This window comes from Mustela nigripes, chromosome 9, assembly GCF_022355385.1.
Source record: "Mustela nigripes isolate SB6536 chromosome 9, MUSNIG.SB6536, whole genome shotgun sequence".
In the NCBI taxonomy this organism is placed as follows: domain Eukaryota; kingdom Metazoa; phylum Chordata; class Mammalia; order Carnivora; family Mustelidae; genus Mustela; species Mustela nigripes.
The window spans coordinates 11655588-11672941 of record NC_081565.1 but is presented as its reverse complement, the minus strand read 5'-3'; the positions used below and the strand labels follow the sequence as shown (position 1 = coordinate 11672941).

Below are 17354 nucleotides of genomic sequence, written 5' to 3'. Positions count from 1 at the left end.
ATAGTACAAAGAAACAATCCTCATTTAGAAAATACATAGAAATACTCTGACATACTAAATAACATATAAAGGACACGTAATAGCTTTATGGTAAATGGTAATTTTTCTTTGATGCTTGAGACTTGTTGCTTTGCCTGACAACAATTTTGCACATGATTACCCTGCAGATGCAATACCTAAAGAAAGTATTAATTTATGTTGTTTTCCAGCCAGGGATGTATACAATCAGTATAATCTGAATCTAATCTAATCATGAGGGAATATCAGACAAACTCAAATTAAGAAACTTTTAATAAAATAACTGCCTGTTATTTCACGGCAGTTGGGGGGCTCAGCTCTTTACGCGTCTGTCTACCTCAGGTCATGATCCTAGGTCCTAGAATCAGGCCCCAGGTAAGGCTCCTGGCCCAGTGGGGAGCCTGCTTCTCCCTCTTCACCTGCTTATGCACTCTCTCTAACAAATATAAATATAATCTTAAAAAAAAAAAACAACTGCCTGTATTCTTCAAGAACACCAACATCAGACAAAGAAGGGATGAAAAATGGTTCCAGATTAAGGAAGACTAAAAAGAGATGACAAATAAATAGAATAAATGATCTTGGACTGGAATGTATTCTGGAAGAAAATAAATTCCATTAAAGACATTTTTTGGAATAATTGACAAAATTGGAATACAAACTAGATTTTAGTATGGCATGTAAGTTAAATTTTCTTAATTTGATGAACATACTGTTTTTCTTGTTTTTAGGAAATTCTTGTTTTTAGGAAACATTCTTTAAAAACATTCTTGTTTTTAGGAAATACATTGAAGTATAAAGGTATAATGGGGCACTGAAATATGCAACCTGTTCTCAAATAGCTCAGAAAAGAGGATAAGGGCAAACAAAGTAAATAAAATATTAAAAACTAGTGAATGTGGATAAAGAGTATACAGGATGGGAGGTGGGCAGGGCAAGGGTGGTTGGGTTCTGGACCCTGGGAAAGGTTACGTGCTATGGTGAGTGCTGTGAAGTGTATAAACCTGGTGATTCACAGACCTGTACCCCTGGGGCTAATAATACATTATATGTTTATAAAAAAATAAAAAATTATAAAATTTTTAAAAAAAGTATACAGGAATTCTCTGCATTATTCTTGCCACTTCTAGGTAAATCTGAAATTATTTTAAAATTAGAAGTTAAAAGTGTGTTGGTTCTCAATTAAAACAGTGGAACTTCAAAGCTGAGGGCTCATCTGGAATGTGGATTAAAAATTAAACCCTCGGGTCGCCTGGGTGGCCCAGTCGGTTAAGCAGCTGCCTTCAGCTCAGGTCATGATCCCAGGGTCCTGGGATCAAGCATCAGGCTCCTTGCTCAGCAGGGAGCCTGCTTCTCTCTCTGCTTCTGCCTGTCACTCTGCCTGCTTATGCTCTCTCTCTCTCTGACAAATAAATAAATAAAATCTTAAAAAAAAAAAATTGAACCCTTTATAAGAGAGGAAATGAGGTCAAGGTTCATAACTAGTTAGCAGCAAAACCGTACTTGCACCAAGGACAAGGACTTTTTTAAAAAAAATTGAGGTAAACTTTATACAGAATTAACTGTTTAAGAGTATACAATTCACATGAACCACCATCAGGTCTATCTAGGAAACCTACAGCCATTACGCAGTCATTCCCCATAGCCTCTACCCCCCAGCCTCTGCCAACCACTAGCCTGTAGTCTGATTCTATAGATTTACTTTTGTGGATACTGTAAATACATGGAATCATAGAATATGGGACCTTTTTTCTGGCTTCTTTCACTTACTATAGTATTACTGAAGTTCACCTACATTGTAGCATATATCGATTTTAATTATTTTTTAAATTTTTATGCTGACTTTACATAGAAATGAAAATCTTTTATGTGTTTCAATTCTTTCTGTGGCTGAATAATTTTCTATTTGTGTTCAAAGCACATCTGGCCATCCATTCATCAGCTGACGCACGTGTGGACTGCTTCCACCTTTGGACCCCTGTGATGAATGCTGCTGTGAACACTGGTGTACAAGTATTAGCTTGAATCCGTTTTCAGTGCTTTGGGATATATACACAAGGAGTGGGATTGCTGGGTCATAAGGTAACTCTGAGTATATGAGGAACCGTGAAATCGTTTTCACAGAGGCAGCACCCTTCTGCTTCCCAAGTTTCACCCACATCCTCACCACCACTCTTTCCATTTTTTAGACTATGGCAAACTTAACTGATGTGTAGTGATATCTCATTGTGATTTTGATTTGCAGTTCCTTAATGACTAATGATGCTGAGAATTTTTTCAAGTGCTTTTTGGCCATGCGTGTACCTTCTCTGGAGAAATGTCTGTTCATGCCCTTGGTCCATTTTTTATATGGTGTTGTCTTTTTGTTGTTGAGTGGTAGAACAAAGGATATTTGATACCCAGTGTAGTGCTCCTTGGGTCAGGTAAATAATTATGAGGAAATATCCAAAGGCAGTATTCTTAAATTACATATAAATGTAGATTTTTAAAATTATTTTTTCAACATAACTTTGTATTATGGAAAATCTTCAACATACATAAAAGTAGAGATCACATGAACCCAAAAGATAGCTGTTGCCAGTTCTTAACCACTTTTCCAGTTGGCTTTGGCTGGAGTGTTTTGATGTAAATCCCATACAACATAGTACTTCACCCTTAAATAATTCCTTATATAGGGGTGCCTGGGTGGCTCAGTGGGTTAGGCCTCTGCCTTCGGCTCGGGTCGTGGTCTCAGGGTCCTGGGATTGAGCCCCGCGTCGGGCTCTCTGCTCAGCGGGGAGCCTGCTTCCCCACTCTCTCTCTGCCTGCCTCTCTGCCTACTTGTGATCTCTGTCTGTCAAATAAATAAATAAAATCTTTAAAAAAAAAATTCATTATATATTTCTAACATGTAAGGACTTCATAAAAAATTATATACCATTATCAATTTTTAAAAAGTAATATATAGCCTTACTATCATCTAATATCCAGTCCACGTTGAATTTTTTCCCACTGTCTCAAAAATTTCTTCTTATAGTTGCCTTCCTTAGTAAGTATCCAAATAAAGTCCATATTGTTTTTGTTAATATGCCTTTAGGCTTAAAAAATATATATCTATACTAGCTTCCTGCTATCCTTTACCTTCCCATTTAAGAGAAAATGCAGTTTTTCTCTGAATTTTTTGAAGAAACAATCATTTTTCTAAACAATTTCCAACATTCTTCATTTGGCTAATTTTGTGCTTATGGTATTTCTAAGTATATTCATTTAATCTCCTTATTTCATGTAAACTACAGGCTTGATTAGATTCAGAATGAGTTTTTGTTTTTTGAGGTTTTGTTAGTTTTTCTGCCAAGCTCACTTATTATTCCCTATATTACATAAGGAGACACTTAAGGCGTAGATGTCTCACTTTTAGTAATGTTAGTAGGTTTAGTAATGATCAGTGGGTTCAGGCCTCATGGATCTATAGTAAATTTTCCCAGCAACCTTACATCTAATTTTTTTTTTTTTTTAAGATTTTATTCATTTATTTGACATAGATCACAAGCAGGCAGAGAGGCAGGCAGAGAGAGAGAGGGGGAAGCAGGCTCCCTACTGAGCAGAGAGCCTGATGATGCGGGGCTTGATCCCAGGACCCTGGGATCGAGGTTTAACCCACTGAGCCACCCAGGCGCCCCATATCTTTTCCTTTAAATGCTGAAATACCATAGTATTACTGAAGTAATACTTGGTTCCTGATGGCATTAACATAATTACTTACTTGCTTTATGCTACTGGGTACCTGAATATACCTTAGGATTATACATCCCACTAAGAATATAAAAATCAAAAACACTGTGTTCGACAAACCATAAGTGACTCTTCATCTCACAAAACAAACTGAGGGTTGCTGGGGGAAGGGGGTTTGGGAGAAGGGGGTGGGATTATGGACATTGGGGAGGGTATGTTCTTTGGTGAGTGCCGTGAAGTGTGTAAACCTGGTGATTCACAGACCTGTACCCCTGGGGATAAAAATATATGTTTATAAAAAATAAAAAATTAAAAAACCAAAAAAACACTGTGTTCTAAAGTCACCTGCAGTAATTCACTCCAGATGAATATGCAACCAATTTAATGTATGTTTCAGCTTTTTTATTTTTAGGTATTGTTTTGTCTTACTCTTTTTTTTTTTTAAGATTTTATTTATTTATTTGACAGAGAGAGATCACACATAGGCAGAGAGGCAGGTAGAGAGAGAAAGGAGGAAGCGGGCTCTCTGACGCGGGGCAGAGAGCCCGACGCGGGGCTCGATCCCAGGACCGTGGGATCATGACCTGAGCTGAAGGCAGAGGCTTTAACTCTCTGAACCACCCAGGCACCCCTGTCTTACTCTTTTTAATTAAATTTTTAAAATTCATTTTTCCTACACATTGTTTTATAATTACATAAAACATGTACATGAGTCCCAAGTATAAAATACGGTACACTGAGAAAAGTCTAGTTCTGTCCTGCTTTCCCTTGGTTCCTTCTTCCTCTATATAACTTTATTACTTCTAAATTTCTCCTACCACTGTTTCCTTTGGAAAATACAACAAAAGCAGACAATGGTTGTCTCTCTTTCCCTTTCTTAGATAAAAAATACTATATTAAGCACACTATTCTGGGGCGCCTGGGTGGCTCAGTGGGTTAAGCCGCTGCCTTCGGCTCAGGTCATGATCTCAGAGTCCTGGGATCGAGTCCCGCATCGGGCTCTCTGCTCAGCAGGGAGCCTGCTTCCCCCTCTCTCTCTGCCTGCCTCTCCATCTACTTGTGATTTCTCTCTGTCAAATAAATAAATAAAATCTTTAAAAAAAAAAAAAAAGCACACTATTCTGCACTTTGCTGTTCTTATTTTTAAAGATTTTATGTATTTATCTGACAGAGAGACTGAAAGAGCACAAGTAGGGGGAGCAGCACAGGGAGGGGGGAAACAGGCTCCCTGCTGAACAGGGAGCCTGATCCCAGCATCTGGACCACCCAGGTGCACCTGTTTTTTTGGTCTGTTTTTTTTTCCAAAGTAAGCTCTACACCCAACATGGAGCTTGAACTTATGACCCTAAGATTAAGAGTCCAATGCTCTACTAACTGAGCCAATCAGGCACCCCTTTTGCTTTTTTTTTTTTTTTTTAAACTTAAGGTATATAGAGATCACATCCTACCAAAACATATACATTGTCCTCATTCCTTTCAACAGCTGCAGAGTACTCCACTGGAAGGATCTACCAGTTTATTAAATACATCTCTTCTTCTTCTTCTTTTTTTTTTTTTAAAGATTTTATTTATTTATTTGACAGACAGAGATCACAAGTAGGCAGAGAGGCATTCAGAGAGAGGAGGAAGCAGGCTCCCTGCTGAGCAGAGAGCCCGATGCGGGGCTCGATCCCAGGACCCTGGGTTCATGACCTGAGCCGAAAGCAGAGGCTTTAACCCACTGAGCCACCCAGGCGCCCCTACATCTCTTCTTCATAGACATTCAGGTTGCTTCCAGATGTTTGCTATTACAAATAGTACTTTGTAACTATGCATTCTAGGGGCACCTAGCTGGCTTAGTCACAAAACCACACAACTCTTTACCTCAGGGTTGTGAATCTGAGCCCCACGATAGGTGTAAAGATTACTTAAATAAAAAATTTTAAAAAACAAACAAACTATGTATTCCGTATTTTTTGTTATATCTTTGGCAAACATTTATAGAAATGGAACTGTCAGGCCAAAGAATAAGTGCATATGTGATTTTGGTAGAAACTGTGGAATACCTCTTTTTAACATGTACACCACTTAGTACTGCCACGATTATTGGATGAAAGTACCTATTTTCCCACAGCCCTGACAACAAAATATACTGCAAACTTCTGAATTCTACCAATCTGATACATGAGAGATGGTCAATATAATTTTCATGGATATTTCTCTTGCTATATATGAGAAACACTGAGTATATTTTGTATGCTTTTTCTCATCCATGTTGTTTGTATCTTTTGCCAATTTTTCAATTGGGTGGCTGATATCTTTTTGTCATTTTTTTACTTTGCTAATATTTTCTGTGATTCAATTAAAAAAATATTCAGTCGTGGTGCCTGAGTGGCTCAGTTGTTAAGTGTCTGCCTTATCAACCTGGCTGTGCTTAACAACCCCAGGTTGAGATCCTGGGGTCCGGGATAGAGCCCCACATCAGGCTCTCTGCTTGGTGGGAAGCCTGTTTCTCCCTTTCCCACTTCCCCTACTTGTGTTAGCTCTCTCGCTGTATCTCTCTCTGTCATATAAATAAATAAAATCTTAGAAAAAATACTTCGTCATCTATCAGTCTTTTCTGTTACTGCTTCTGGATTTGGAGTAAAAAATAGTGTTTCCTATATATAGAGAGGAATTCACTCTTGTATTCTTTATTAGTTGTATGACATATTTTTAACTAACAAATATTTATGACCTACTTAGAATTTAAGTAGCTATGGTGTATAAGAAATATATCCAATTTTATCTTTTTCCACATCTATTCAAGTTGTCCCATGTCACTTATTGAAAGTTTCCTTCACACACACACAAAATTCTACCTGACTAAAGTTCTAAATCAGAAAGGTAAAACAATAAAGCTTCTAGAAGGTAAATGTACTTCATTCATAACCTTGGCATAGGTTAAGATTTTTTAAATAGAATGCAGATGGTAAAGACTATGAAGGCATCATCCCAGTGGTTCTTATTATATTTTTGTTTGTAATTTCTGTTTTCCAATTTTTAAAGACAATTTTTAAATTTCTTTCATTAAAAAAAAAACTTCTACTTTTCCTTTACTTACTATCTGTATAATCTTTGGCCTCTCTAACTCAGTTCTTTAAATTATAAAAGTGGATCTGTGTCACTTCTTTTTAAGGCTGCTAAATATTAAATGAGAAATTTATTCTAAAATGTTACAGCACTATCACATAGATTATGATCACAAAAACTGATATGTAAAAATAAAGATGGGGTTGAGTCTGGGGATTCTTAGCTAACTCTAGAAATTGTCATCCTCTTGCCCTGATAGCCAGTAAGAGAGACAAGATAGTGATCTATCTTACCTGGCCCCAGAAACTGGCATCCTCGAGCCCTGACAGCAGCCCACAGGTTGGCAGACAATTGCTGGGGATTCTGGTGCTGTAATATTAGTTCTGTTACAGTTCTTTCTCCAAGCGAACGGGCTGCTCGCATTGCTCTGACACGACCTTCTTCCTCCACCAGTTGACAGTTTACAAGTGTCACCAGTTTCCTTTGCATTGGACGGCTCAGTGCACTCTGGTTCAAACTAGCTACACCTTTAAGAGAAAGGAAACAAAGTAAAGATTTTTCAATTAAATAAGACAAGTTAATTTTCGTTATCCATACTTAACTATGAAGCCATATTTTGTAATGCGTCCTTCTACTGTTTTAACAAGTTTGTCCTGAACCTATTTATTACTATTCTGTGGTAACAGGAGTCTAATTTGCAGTTACTTCAAATTTTATATAGGTATACTGTTCTCTGAATTCTATGTGTCCCTCAAGAGAGTACTTTGGATTTATTTAGTCTGTTCTCCATCCAGTTAATTAATGAAAACTTTAATCAAAAGTATGATTAATAACAGCTCTAACTTTATTGTATACATGACATTTAGAAATACAAATTAATGGCAAGCTCTTAGATCATAATCCCTTTTCCTGAGGATATGCTCCAGCAATTCTTTCCTCTCTCCTGTATCATTACATTTCTATTTGACTGTTCCCATCAGCAAACACTAAAAACAAGCATGCTGTTACTTCATCCATCTTAAAAATAAGTAAACCTTTTTATTCATCTATCCTTGCCTGACTCTGCCCCATTTATTTCTTCTCTTTTGTACCAATTCTCTAGTATTGTCTATATTCACTATCTCCAAATTCCTTGCTTCACAATATTTAAAACCTATTCCAATCAAGTTGTTGCTACTATCACTTCATCAAAACTGCCTGCTCATGACAATTACATCTACTCTGCTAAGTCAATGGTCAATTCTCAGTCCTTACCTTATTTCACCTTCAGCCCTCAACACAGATGATCCTCCTAATTCCTTTAAACACTTCCTTTAATTGGCTTCCAGAACACTCCATCCTCCTGTTTTTCTTCTTTCCTTTTATTCCAGGTCTTCTCTTCTGATTTAACCTTTTCTTCCTGACTTCTTAATGTCAAAGGGCCTCAGGACCCAGTTTTGTTTTCTTCTTTATCTACATTCACCACATACATCATCTTAACCAATCTTATTAATTGCTCTAAATACTACCTGTATGTTAAGGACTCCCAAAGATAGTTTCTATACCTCCTTCCTTAACACATATCCATTGGTTACTCAATAGCATCCAAATGAAGATTTGACACCAAACATAACATGACTAAAACTGGTAATCTTCCCATCCAAACTTGATCTATCTTCAGTATTCCTTGTCTAGGCTGAGGGTAATCTCTTTTTCTAGGTGCTCAGACCCCAAAGCCCAGGAGTCTTCTTTGATTCTGCTCTTTCTCTCACGTCCCACAAACAATAATTCAGAAAATCCTCTTGATTCTATCGTCAAAATATATCCACGCCATTCACTTCTACCTCCACTGCTATTCTTTTTTTTTCTTTTAAAGATTTTATTTATTTGACAGATAGAGATCACAAATAGGCAGAGAGGTAGGCAGAGAGAGAGAGAGAGGAGGAAGCAGGCTCCCTGCTGAGCAGAGAGCCCGATGTGGGGCTCGATCCTAGGACCCTGGGATCATGACCTGAGCCCAAGGCAGAGGCTTTAAACCACTGAGCCACCCAGGCGCCCCCTCCACTGCTATTCTTAGCCCATTAGCCTATAAGCCAATACCCTGTTCCCTTTTACATTCACCCTCACCCTTTTACACTGCATTCTCAACAGAGCAGCTACACAGAGCCTAGGATTGTGTCACTCCTCTGCTTAAAACCCTAGAATGAATCCCCAATTTCACTTGCAGTAAAAGTTCAAGTCTTTAAAATGGCTTGCAAGTCTACACGTTATCTGGTCTTACTACTTCCTTTCTATGTCCTACTGTTCTCCCCCTAACACACACTACTCCAGGCACACTCTCCTATTATTGTTCTTTGAAGATACTAGGCATGTCTTGGGGACTTTACTACTGCCTCTCTGGAAAAGTCTTTTTTTTTTTTCCTTTCAAGATTTATTTATTTATTTGAGAGAGAAACAGTACAAGGGAGAGAGAATCCTAAGCGGACACTATGCTGAGCACAGAGCTCACATGGGGCTCCATCTCAGAACCCTGAGATCATGACCTGAACCAAAACCAAGAGCTGGATACTTAACTGACTGTGCCACTCAGGTGCCCCATCCTTACTGCTGCTCGAACACTCTTTTCCCAAGAACCTATATGGCTATCTTACCTCTTTCATCTCAAGTTTAGAAGCTAACTTCTTAAAGCACCTTCTGTAAAACTTCAATCTGGCCTTGTCCCCTCATCCGGACATTTCTGATTCCTCTAAATGTATTTTTACTTTCATAATGATTATCAATCGTAACATACTAAATAATTTTTATTATGTTTGTCATTTATTATACTTTTTCCCTTTTCTAAAATGTAAGTGCTATAATGGCAAGCATTTTTTTTTAATGGCAAGCATTTTTTTTTTTAAGATTTTATTTATTTGACAGACAGAGATCACAAGTAGGCAGAGAGGCAGGCAGAGAGAGAGGGGGAAGCAGGCTCCCCGCTGAGCAGAGAGCCCGATGCAGGACTCGATCCCAGGACCCTGGGATCATGACCTGAGCTGAAAGCAGAGGCTTTAACCCACTGAGCCACCCAGATGCCCTATGGCAAGCATTTTTATTCATATAAGCCAAATACAAAAATATTGCCCAGCACTTAGTACATGCTTGTTAGGTATCTGTTCAATAAATGAATGACTGAATTAATGAGGCAGATAGGCTGTTTCTCAAAGAAATCACTATGTCCTCAGTATTCAATGGCACAAAGCACAGACAGGTATAAAATAAATACTTAACTGATTCATCTATGATGTGTGGGTCACTACATATGCAATGATGAACAAAACAGAATTCTGTTTCTGTCACAACACTTAAAATAATTTATTGCACTTACATGCCTATCTCCCTCAACAGACTGTGGGCTCTGTGAAGGCAGGGACCCTAACCACAGCAAGTGCTCAATAAAATTGAATGAATGATTAAATGAATACCTCAAATTGTCTTAGTACAACTTATCAAAATTAATATTCTGCTACAGCACTATTACTTTAATGAATAGGAACTGTAGAAATCTCAATATGTAGTGTCTGATGAATTCTTAAAATAGTAACAATACCGGTTATTTTCAGAAAATGATATAATGTTCTCCATCAGAAAGTTTTCCAAGAATTGTCCAAACTTTTTAAAAACTCAAAATTAGGGGCGCCTGGGTGGCTCAGTTGGTTAAGCATCTGCCTTCAGCTCAGGTCATGATCTCAGGGTCCTGGGACTGAGCCCCACATCTGGCTCTCTGCTCAGCAGGGAGCCTGCTTTTCCCTTTCCCTCTGTCTACTTGTGATCTCCCTCTGTCAAATAAATAAATAAATAAATATCTTTAAAACAAAACAAAACTCAAAATTATTTAATAAGGTATCAACATTAGGTCTTTCGAAGTAAATGTATTACCAAATCCTGCTCACAAGTAAAAAGACTTTTTAGGAACTTACCTTTACCTCCACTTAGTGGTTTCAAGTAGAGTGCCAAATCCTCAACACATTTCTTTGCAACCTCATAGTGTTTATTCTCACCTAGATTACTTAACTTTATTGACTGATGATCTGGTACCTAAAAACAAAGAAAAACCGAGGAAATACATTCATCCAGCTCATGGAACTATTATTTACATATTTGATAATAATCTTGGTGAATATAAAATTATAATACAGAGACAATATATCAAAGTAGCTTAAGCAAAATTAAAGCCGAACACCTAGCCAAACTGCCTTCCAAGAACCAAAGTGACCATACTTAATAGCAGGGATTCAGTGTATTAATAAATGGAAAAAGCAGCAGGTAGTTAATATTGTATTAATATTAATTTCTTTGGCACCTGGGTGGCTCAGTTGGTTAAGCAACTGCCTTCAGCTCACGATCCTGGAGTCCCAGGATTGAGTCCCGCATCGGGCTCCCTGCCCAGCAGGGAGTCTGCTTCTCCCTCTCTCTCTGCCCCCTCATGGTCTCTCTCTTGCTCTCAAATCAATAAATACAATCTTTAAAAAATATATTAAATTTCTTAAGCTTGATAACTATGCTATAATTTTGACAGATGTTAACATTAGGGGAAATTGCAGAAAGTTATACAGGCTCTCTACACTATTTTTTGTAACTTTTAAAAAAGTATTTCAAAATAACTAGGAAAAAAGTACTTAGCACCCTCTCACTATATAATTTACTTATTACATTTATCAATAATGGTCTGTCCCCTTTCTGTAGAATAGAAGCAACACAAGAAACAAGAAACAGTATTTTTTTTTTTAAAGTAGGCTCCATGCCCAGCATGGAGCTCAGTGTGGGGCTTGAATTCACAACTCTGAGATCAAGACCTGAGCTAAAATCAACAGTCAGATGCTCAACTGACTGAGCCACCCAGGAACCCCAAGACACAGTATTTTTTTTTTTTTAAGATTCTATTTATTTATTTGACAGAGATCACAAGTAGGCAGAGAGGTAGGCAGAGAGTGAGGAAGGGAAGCAGGCTCCCTGATGAGTAGAGAGCCCAACGTGGGGCTTGATCCCAGGACCCTAGATCAAGACCGGAGCCAAAGACAGAGGCTTTAACCCACTGAGCCAACCAGGCACCCTCAAGACACAGTATTCTTAATGAAAGGTCAAAACTTGGGCATCAACTAAAGCTCCGCCACTTCTATGAGTGATCCTGAGTAAATTACTTAAGTGCTCCAACTCAAGGTTTTCCTATATGAAAAATGGAGATAAAAATCTCTATTTCATACTGCCACTATGAAAATTCATTTTAATCCAACCAATATTGGTATTTATGGAGTACTTTAACATGTTCCAAACACAGTTTTGGGCATTAGGCATCTATCAGTGAGCAAAACAGTTAAAATTTCTTGCCATTGTATAGCTTACATTCTCATGAAGAGAGGATGGAGCCAATAGATCAAAAAACATAATAAATAAATAGGTAATATGATAGAAACTGGTCAGTAAAAATTACACGGCAAGGAAAGGGGGATCGGGAGTGCTGGATAGGAGCTGCAATTTTAACAGGGGTGGTCAGGATAGGTTTCCTTGGAAATCATGACATTTGAATAAAGACTTGAAAGAGGAGAGAAAACGAACACTCTAGGAAAAGATAACAGTCGCTACAAAATCCCTCAGTAGGTATTTTTAACAATTTAACAATTGGCTAGGAAGCAATATAGCTTAAGCAGAAAGAATGAAGTCTGTGATAGTCGTAGGTGGGGCTTTAAAAGTAACAGAAATCACACTGTATAGGCCTGTAGGTGATTAAGGACCAACTGAGAGGACATTTATAAATGTCCTAAAACATAATACCTGACCTATTTAGCAGGCGTTAAATAAATGGCAGATGGCTAGAATTATTACCAAGAGTATGGTATCCACGGATCTAAGATGCCACTGTTTACAAAACGCACTGTTATTTTATATGCCATTAAGAAAAACTGTTGCCAATTACTACATACTATTGATTATAGATGCATCTTGATTTCACAGTGTCTAACTGGATTATGAACACTGAAAAGAAATAGGTTTTAAAATAAAAACTTCAAATATCAAGATACTAAAAGAATGGAATATTTTTAATTCACTGAATTTTCCAAGAAGTGATTAATCAGAAAAGTCCTTACTTTCTTGCTTTAATATATAGTGCATGATGAACAGAATTTCATCTTCTTCCTCACCTGTAAAATGGGGATAATAACTATCTGAAGAGCTAATGGAAAGAATTAGTAATAATAGATGTTGAATACTTACTATCATACCTAACATAAAGCAAGCCCTTATTAAATGGAAATTATTATAGGTCTAGGGTCTTGGTCTGATTCAGTAAAAAGATTATAAACAAGAAATATTAATTTTATAACACAAGAGCATAAAAACTGTGCAGAAATTGTTACTGATATTCCAGAAACTGGTTTTCTATATATACATCCCTAAATAGACCTTATTTTCTCATTTGTAATATCATCCTAAAAGTGAAGTGAAGTTAAAAAAAAAAAAAGACTCTAAAACCTCCATTTGAGGGTCCTAGTTGGTTGGTATCTAGCCAAAGCTTTGATTATATTTCTTTTCATATCACCTAATGAATATGCTTATTTAAAAATGTTCCTTATCCACCAAAATCACTTATAAACATAAATTTTGACCACTGCATTGAACACAAACACATAACTATAATGGAATTCATATGACATTATCTAAAGGAAATCTTTTGCAGAATATAATCATGACATCAGGTACACTGAATATTTTTGCGGTCTCAAGTATCACTAGACACACTTCATATCCCTTAATGAACAAAGTTCTCTAATTATTACATATACCAAATTAGTAAAATCTTGAAAGCTTACCTGGGCTCCTACTAACTGGAGAAGTGCGAAGTTGACAGGAAGCACATCAATGTCTGTGTTGATGGCAGTCTGGTCAAAAGGACAAGCTTTTCGGTGAAGTTTATTCAAGCAGGTCTTGCAAACAGTGTGTGAACAACCTAAACTTATGGGTTTGTGCACATTCTCATCAAATTCATTATAGCAGATTGGACAGGACAGAAATTCTGTCCATTGAGCTGCCTGCACAGGCATTGTGGAAGCTGGATGCTCGGGTTAGCAGTCTAGCAGATCATTATTTTGCTGTGTAGTGTTTTGTAAGCTGGAAATGGACAAAAGTAAGAATTAACAACGTATTCATCATTCACCTTTTAAGAGTTAACTGCTTAAGTCAACCATCATAGCTTCAAAACCTAAAACACTGAATAATTTTATATGGTTTGGATGTCTTTTTCTTTAAATCTATTTGCTGAATTTGTTAAATTTCTGAAATTTTGTCCAGAAGCTATATCTGAATAGTGTCCTTTTCAACTAAACATGTTTATATTGGTTGCTCAAGTTAACAGTGGACTCTCAAAACTTTTATGTATTTTTCTTAACCACCACATCAAGTAAGTAGATTAACTTTGCATGTTTCGTTTTTAGAATACAAATTACTTTGGACTGCTTGGGGTTTTCTGGATAGCTACTATCCCCAAACATATTAAGAAATGGCCTAGGAGTTACTAGACTTCGAAAACTATTGATCTAAAGAATATCATAGTGAGTCAAGTGTCATAGTGAGTCAAGCTACCTGCATGACCAAGTCAGACAATGTTCGGCTCGGGAGCTTCATGAAAGAGGAAATCTCTGGTCAAGATTTGACTACTAACAAAGGTACTGAAAATCAAATTATCTGAGATGATGATAGAGCAGTTTGTCAGAAAAAAAAAAAGTGCTAACCTTAAGATACAGAATTACAGTGCCAAATTTGAAAAAAATTGTCTTACAAATCTAGAATGAAGTTCCCTACAATACTTTTGATAAAACACATCTTTTAGTAAGACAGAGCTATAGATAAACAACCCCAAATTGTCAGGTCCAAAGAGCAAGATATGGGAAGAATAAAGCAATATTCTCATCTAATAATTCTAATCAGAAAAAAAAAAGCAAAATATAAATTTTTATCTTTACATAGGATTAAAAAGCATATGGAAAAAACAATAAAATTATTTTTCCTAAGATTAAAATGTTTATTCCATGATTTGTAATAAAATAAAATATTTGGTATCAAAACTATATGCACTCTAACTTGAAATCTTTAGATACCTAACTTGAACACTACATTTCACATTTAACTTTTTATATTTATCAATTCAAAACTTACATAAGTCGGACAAAGGCTCTCTGGTGAACAGAAATCTAGGTATTTAGGGCAATTAAACAGCCACTACTTTATTTCCTAAGAATGTTTACCAACCCAAATATGTTAGTTCCACAGAAATTAGATGTTTAAAACTATAGTCATACTCAAGACAGAAAAAGTATGTAACTGATGATTCTCCAATATCTCCACATCCAAATGAAGAATTCTGTTAGCCTTTATTTTGCTTCTATGTTCAACAAAAACTAAGGTTTCAAAAAATATATTGGTAAATAAATCACAGGGCTTGTTATATAAAAAGCACCCTGTACAAATTTCTCCTCAAACAGTTCTAATGTAAGTTCTAATATCTTTAAACTAGCAAAATTTTGCAAGTTATACCTAATTTTATACCTTTTACCTTATACCCTTACATTGCCACATCTAGTAAAGCCATCAATCTTAAACCTGATTAATCTGCTTCCAACTTCAGAGATGAGCACTGAACAGGTAAACATACCACTTCTTCAAACTATTTAACATTTGAAATGTTCAGTTTTCCAGGTTGTAGAATTATACAAGGAAAAGGCCTCTGAGGAAGAAGGCATTTTATCTTGAATCTACTACTGAGAGCCCTAATGTAGTTAATAACCTGAACTGATACAATATTTATCAAAACAAGACACTGCATCTATTTTTTCATACGGCCACCTGTTTGGAAATGCTATAATTTTGTGGGTTACGGTATCACAGACACTGGGTAACAGGACACTAGTAGAAAACAATTTTCCTTATTTCATTTTCCAAGATCATCCTGAAATACTTTACATTAGTAAATGAGTAGGGGGTGGGAGAAGCTGTTTAAGTTTGAACTAAACATAAAAATGCTATCTTTCATATTTTCTTTCACCTGTTAGTTTTCAAGTGTTTCATACTTCTCCAGAATATAATTAATAGTTTTATGTTATAATATCCCACATGTGTTTCCAGGTCTACAAACACCAGATACTGTAATATAATTAATGCTTGAGAAGTTTGACTTCTAGTAGAAACTGAATTAATACCTTTAAAAAAAAAAAAGAAAGAAAGAAAAATTCTGCCACAACTTGTCAGTAATTCTGCCAAATTCTCCTGCTATGTGTCAGAGTCTAACTTTCTGACAGGAAAATATGTACTGAATTCTCCTTATATAAGTCATAAGGAAAAGTTTGATTTTTTTAAAATGTTTTTTCTTCAGTACCATTATCAATAAATTGTAGATTCCTCAATTAAGATAAAGAGAGATAAAATTTTATCTAAAACACAGAAGTAGCTTATATAGTCCACCAAAATTTTTTTTAAATATTTTATTTATTTATTTGACAGAGAGAGATCACAAGTAGGCAGAGAGGTAGGCAGAGAGAGAGAGGGAAGCAGGCTCCCTGCTGAGCAAAGAGCCCGATGTGGGACTCGATCCCAGGACCCTGAAATCATGACCTGAGCCAAAGGCAGCAGCTTAACCCACTGAGCCACCCAGGCGCCCCTAGTCCACCAAAATTTTTAATTCATGATAGCAAAAGTGACTTTCATTTCTTTTTTTTTTTGGTCTTTCATTTCTTTAAAAAGGGTACTTCATAAACATTTACCTAGGAAGTATTTTTATAACCCAAAATGATAAATAGCTTATTGTCTTTATAATTTAACAATCATCTACATGAACCATAGCAAGCAAAGAATATATACTGATGTATAAGACTTCCAGATTTATACTAATAATTCCATAGTAACTTATTTGACTCTATGGAAGTCTAAATTGCTAATAACACTTAGAGTTAAGAGTCAAGTATCAAACTTGAAGATACTCCCAAAACATTTCAAAGTGAGATAAAATGGATTAAATAGCCAAAACTCAAAACAAACAAAAAGCCCACAACTCTAAATACGTAAAGAGACTATTTAGGAAAACCATTCTAATTAAATTACTTGAATTAACTGAGTAACTTTTAGTTAATTGTTAGTAAAATTGAAAAAGAATAGCAATATAGAGAAGAGAAGAAACATTCCATTAGAGTGGGACCTTAAAAAGATTTTCCTGAAGTAATTTTCCAGGCTGTAAGTTCCCTGTTATGAATACTAACTTGTAAAATAGAAAGAGTAATTAATTAATAGGCTTTTCTTATATGATGCAAATTATGCATTGCTTTATTAGGAGCAAACTGCATACCAGCTAAGTACTCTCAATTTTTGTTATTAGTCCACCATGACATTATACAGCCAGTTCTGGACTATGCCATCTGATTTTAAAATGCCAGAATAAAGGTTATAATTCTTTCACTACTGTATAATAAAAGTATCTAGTATTTTACAATTCTCTTCATAAAAATGTAAACATTAGGGCTCAAGTCTGTTAAGACATTCATTGTTTTCATTTTAGTTCACCTACGTGAGGA

General features: G+C 36.2%; 1 protein-coding gene across 3 annotated transcripts in view; it reads right to left on the bottom strand.

The window, feature by feature from the left end:
• The window catches only part of RC3H2 (ring finger and CCCH-type domains 2), a 48284-nt gene that overhangs the window by 27316 nt on the left and 3614 nt on the right, over window positions 1-17354 (bottom strand). For all 3 annotated transcript variants that reach the window (XM_059410862.1, XM_059410863.1, XM_059410864.1), the window contains exons 2-4: window positions 13608-13905; window positions 10719-10836; window positions 7074-7307 (exon numbers count right to left, since the gene is read on the bottom strand). In XM_059410862.1, coding sequence (XP_059266845.1) covers window positions 7074-7307; window positions 10719-10836; window positions 13608-13838 — 583 coding nt within the window. In that variant the 5' untranslated portion in view covers window positions 13839-13905. The remainder of the gene's footprint in view (window positions 1-7073; window positions 7308-10718; window positions 10837-13607; window positions 13906-17354) is intronic.